Here is a 5,000-nt window from a genome sequence, read left to right on the forward strand (position 1 = left end):
TCCCCCTTACTTGCTACCAAAGAATGAAGCTCCCCCCTTACTTGCTACCAAAGAATGAAGCTTCCCCCTTACTTGCTACCAAAGAATGAAGCTTCCCCCTTACTTGCTACCAAAGAATGAAGCTTCCCCCTTACTTGCTACCAAAGAATGAAGCTTCCCTCTTACTTGCTACCAAAGAATGAAGCTCCCCCCTTACTTGCTACCAAAGAATGAAGCTTCCCCCTTACTTGTAACCAAAGAATGAAGCTTCCCCCTTACTTGCTACCAAAGAATGAAGCTCCCCCCTTACTTGCTACCAAAGAATGAAGCTTCCCCCTTACTTGTAACCAAAGAATGAAGCTTCCCCCTTACTTGTAACCAAAGAATGAAGCTTCCCCCTTACTTGCTACCAAAGAATGAAGCTCCCCCCTTACTTGCTACCAAAGAATGAAGCTTCCCCCTTACTTGCTACCAAAGAATGAAGCTTCCCCCTTACTTGCTACCAAAGAATGAAGCTTCCCCCTTACTTGCTACTAGGGCTGAAACGATTTATCGATTGAATCGATAAAATCAATTAATAAAATGCTTCGACACAAATTCTTTGCATCGATGCTTCGTTTAATCCACATAACTATACAGCACAGTGTTTCGCACGGACATTTATTACAGTCGCACATCACACTTACACTGTGAACACGTCAGGATAATAATGCAGCCGAAGAGAGAGAAAATGGTGAGGGACAAAGAAGAAAGTGTCCTAAGTATGTTATTATTTGATGCTAAAGAAAACAACAACTCTGTAATGTTACTGTCCGTCCACCATAAAACGAAACTTATTTCGCCTTGGCAACAGCACGACGGCAGCTGAACAAAAAGGTGTTCTGCCAGCGGACCAAAGACAAGGTAACAGTAACAGCAACTTTAGCAATTAACTGAAATCTTGATTGATTGTTGAGCTGAAGGCTAGCCAAAGTAAGCCGCAGACCTCAGCTGAAGATGTTAACACGTGCGTTTGTTGTTCTCCTTTTTGGGCCGTGAGTTGTAACCTCACAGTCAGGAGTTAACTGCGTGTCGGGAGCTGTACCTTTCAACTCCCCTCCAGCTCTCTGTAGCTCAGACAATCCCTGCTACCTGTGTGCACTAATCCATCCTTCACTAAGAAGCTTCCTTCTAACTTGATACCCAACTAAGAAGCTTCCTTCTAACTTGATACCCAACTAAGAAGCTTCCTTCTAACTTGATACCCAACTAAGAAGCTTCCTTCTAACTTGATACCCAACTAAGAAGCTTCCTTCTAATTTAACCATGAAGCTTCTGTCTAACTTGATACCAAATTAAGAAACGTCCTTCTTACTTGATACCAAACTATGAAGCTTCCTCCATCTTCATACCAAACTAACAAGCTTCCCTCTTACTTCATACCAAACTTACTTACATTTATTCATTTAGCTGACAGTTTTATCCAAAGCGACTTACAATTGCTAGATACGTCAGAGGTCGCACGCCTCTGGAGTAACTAGGGGTTAAGTGTCTTGCTCAGGGACACATTGGTCTCTCACAGTGGATTCAAACCTTCCTTCTAACTTGATACCAAACTAAGAAGCTTCCTTCTTACTTTCTCTCGAAAGGAAGCTTCTTTCCTCTTGTTTTACTTACTAACTAGGAAAAAATGATTTCAGATTCCACAAACACTACTGAGCTTGAAAAGTTACATGACTCATATCTGAGTCACTGAATGCATTAACTGATGACGACCCACTGATCCACACCTAGAGCCGTCAGGGCTCAGGAGGACAGGTTAGTTAACTGCTGCTTACCTGAAGTGATAGGAGGCGCTGGTCGTAGCAGAACCTGACGTGGAGGCATCAGTGGAGTCCTGATCGATACTGACTGTCCTACTGGAACTACTGAGAAGAATATCAGATGGTTGGAATACGTTGATTCTGTGAGGAAATGGATTGTTGGTAGATATTGGTGAACTGATCTCTGTCTCACCTTTTGAGGCTCTGCAGTTCGTCCAGGGTGAAGTCAAAGATGTTGGCCATGTGATGGTTAGACGTCCAACTGCAGGACAGCTCATTCTACACACAGACACACGCACCATTGAGACTTGAACACAGGAGATGGTTTAGGAAACAACAAACAGAAAAAAAAGCAGAAAGTTCTTACATTAGGAATAGCATCTTCAAGTAGCCACTTGGATTTCCTCTTCTTCCTCTCAGCTGACGCATTGCTAACACACACACACACACACACACACAGGTGTTTGGTCTTTGTAATGCCGTGTAGACACAACCCTTTGCATGCGTGTAACGGGTAGTGATTGTGTGTTGGGCTCTGGGTGCTGCCAAAACACAACAGTCAGTTCTGTGCCTGAACGCATCGTGTGCAGATACAGAGGCCTGAAGCTGCTGCTCTGCTAACACTACGTCTCCTGTGTTTGATCACAGAGACAAACTGCGGTGACGATGAGGACGGTAACACTCCTGGTTTCAGACTACAAACTGACCTGACAAACAGGCAACAGGTAAAAGAGGGGGAATACCTGTTCCTGACCACGCCTTTCTTACGGCCCCGTCCTCCATCGTTTGGAGCGCGCTCAGGAAAGAGCTTGGAGGGGGGGTTGGGAGGGACTCTGGTCCTCAGCCGAAAGATGCACTTCCTCTTCTTTATCTCCTTCCCACACAGAAACCTGAACACACACGCCGTCATTAATGCAGAACACACACACACACTGGCGGCGTTAGCTTCTGGTGTGTGTGCTTCTTACTTGCTCTTGTATTTATTCAGGGCATCCAGCAGATGCTGCCCTCTCTCTGACAGAGGGGTGTTTGACAGCTAAACAACAAACAAACAAACAGATTAACATCAGGTCCAGGCACAGGTTTGTACAGTCTGGTCCAGGTTTAGTTTAACAGAATGTGGTACCTTCCCGAGCTGTAAGTGTTCCCAGTTTGCAGAGACGAAGGCGAGGATCTCGTCCAGCTCAAAGTATTTCTTCTTGCTGCTGACCGACAGGTTGTAGAGAACCAGGTGAACCAGGTCGACCCACCTCAGAGACAGACGCCGGACGTACTCTGATCCTTTATTACAGGCCGAACACAGGAAGAGGTAAAACCTTAGGAGGAAGGAGGAGGCAAGTGGGAAGGATGAGAAACCCCGAGGGAAATGAAGAGGAGCAAAGAGGAGAGAGGAGGAGGTGCTGTTTCACCTGTCTCCAAACAGCATGCACTCCTGCAGACACTGAGTACAGGCCTCATGGAACCACTGCTGACACCTGAAACACTGCAGCATCTTCAGGTACCACCTGCACACACAACACCACAGAGGTCACCGATGGATCACTCAACACCTTGATGAGTTACAGAGTGTGCGTGTCTCTGATTGGACGGTCTTACTCTCCGGGGCCTCCACAGTAACAGTAACACTGCTGCTGATTGGTCCGATGTTGGGAGTCCCAGTCCAGAGTGTCCAGGTCGTACGGTAACACCTGCTTCATGGCTGACAGAGCTTTGGCTATAGGACCTTTCTTCAGAGCGCCCCCTTTCTGTGGGGGGGGGGGGACAGGTAGGAAGACAGTTTTACCTGAATCGGCACGTTAGTCGTCTGACACAACTGTTACTCAATCTGTGGTGAGACACCGTTTTTGGTCTTCTTTTCATTTCCAGGTCACAAAGATCTCGGCTGTATGATCACTCTGGATCCTCTGATCCTGAAACACAGCGTGAGGCTGAGGTAGCACGTTCTACTAGACTACCGAAGTTTCTCTCAGACTACGATAAATAACACAGGCGGTGCTTTCTCTGCACATGATTCGCAGCTGAATCCCGACCCCCCCGCCGTGCTGACTGGGGGCCGTGTCACCGCCGCTGGCGTCTCTTATTAGGTACAGCGTGAGAAAACAAAGCTGCCAAAGCAGTTGGGTTAGGGACAGATAGCATCCCAACCTAGCACCGTGACAAACACATTACATTTAATGCAGAGTGACTGAACGTTTAAAAGCACCAGCATCAGATCATAGATGCCTCAAGTCAGACTGAAACCAAACAGGCGGGTCACAGCGGTTATACTGAGCTGCTCAGTGGGCTGAACCGGGCTGAACCGGGCCCTCCCATCACGTGTAGTGTGTCAGTGTGTTCATACCCGGACTGCCAGAGCAAAGACACAACGTCTGCAGAACCAGGGGCTGAGGCTGCTGCTGCCCTCTACTGGAGGAACATGGCACTGCTGGTGGAAACCTGACGGGGGGAGAGAGGTTCAATTAACCAGCTGTCTCACCGTTAACTACTTTAACTAACCAATGGCCCGTCTCACTCACCGATGCCACACTTCCCACAGATGAGGATCTGGTTGTTTTGGTTTGATTGGCTGTCAGAATTCGGCTCCGCCTCCCGACACACAGAACAGCGAGGCTCCTCCCCCGGCACTCCAGCTGCAACATGATTGGACGACAGAGTGACAGACAGCTAGAGTGAAGACAGACGTCAGAAGCAGCATGATGGTGAGACACATTTTAGGTTTCTACCCGTCTCTCTCTCTGTCTCTACCTCTACCTGTCTGTCTCTCTATGTGACTGTCTTTCTGTCTGTCTACCTGTCTCTCTCTGTCAACCTCTGTCTCTGTCTCTCTCTGTCTCTACCTGTCTCTCTCTCTGTCAACCTCTGTCTCTACCTGTCTGTCTCTGTTTGTCTCTCTCTACCTGTCTCTCTCTCTGTCAACCTCTGTCTCTACCTGTCTGTCTCTCTCTACCTGTCTCTCTCTCTGTCAACCTCTGTCTCTACCTGTCTGTCTCTGTTTGTCTCTCTCTACCTGTCTTTCTATCTGTCTGTCTCTACCTTTCTGTTTGTCTCTCTCTACCTGTCTTTCTATCCGTCTGTCTCTTACTGTCTCTCTCTCTCTACCTGTCCGTCTCTCTCCCTCTACCTGTCTCTCTCCCTCTACCTGTCCGTCTCTCTCCCTCTACCTGTCTCTCTCCCTCTACCTGTCTCTCTCCCGGTCTCTTACTGTCTCTCTCTCTCTAC

General features: G+C 47.7%; 1 protein-coding gene across 4 annotated transcripts in view; it reads right to left on the bottom strand.

Annotated features, from left to right (window-relative positions):
* phf19 (PHD finger protein 19) overlaps positions 1-5,000 on the bottom strand; it is an 11,943-nt gene that overhangs the window by 1,638 nt on the left and 5,305 nt on the right. For 2 of the 4 annotated variants that reach the window (XM_046034307.1, XM_046034305.1), the window contains exons 4-13: positions 4,298-4,411; positions 4,123-4,217; positions 3,378-3,526; positions 3,191-3,286; positions 2,908-3,097; positions 2,750-2,817; positions 2,525-2,671; positions 2,149-2,212; positions 1,975-2,060; positions 1,797-1,883 (exon numbers count right to left, since the gene is read on the bottom strand). In XM_046034307.1, coding sequence (XP_045890263.1) covers positions 1,797-1,883; positions 1,975-2,060; positions 2,149-2,212; positions 2,525-2,671; positions 2,750-2,817; positions 2,908-3,097; positions 3,191-3,286; positions 3,378-3,526; positions 4,123-4,217; positions 4,298-4,411 — 1,096 coding nt within the window. Of the gene's footprint in view, positions 1-1,796; positions 1,887-1,974; positions 2,061-2,148; positions 2,213-2,524; positions 2,672-2,749; positions 2,818-2,907; positions 3,098-3,190; positions 3,287-3,377; positions 3,527-4,122; positions 4,218-4,297; positions 4,412-5,000 lie in introns of all 4 variants that reach the window. The other 2 variants (XM_046034306.1, XM_046034304.1) reach the window with 1 other exon arrangement.

Source organism: Micropterus dolomieu, linkage group LG21 (genome assembly GCF_021292245.1).
Source record: "Micropterus dolomieu isolate WLL.071019.BEF.003 ecotype Adirondacks linkage group LG21, ASM2129224v1, whole genome shotgun sequence".
In the NCBI taxonomy this organism is placed as follows: Eukaryota; Metazoa; Chordata; class Actinopteri; order Centrarchiformes; family Centrarchidae; genus Micropterus; species Micropterus dolomieu.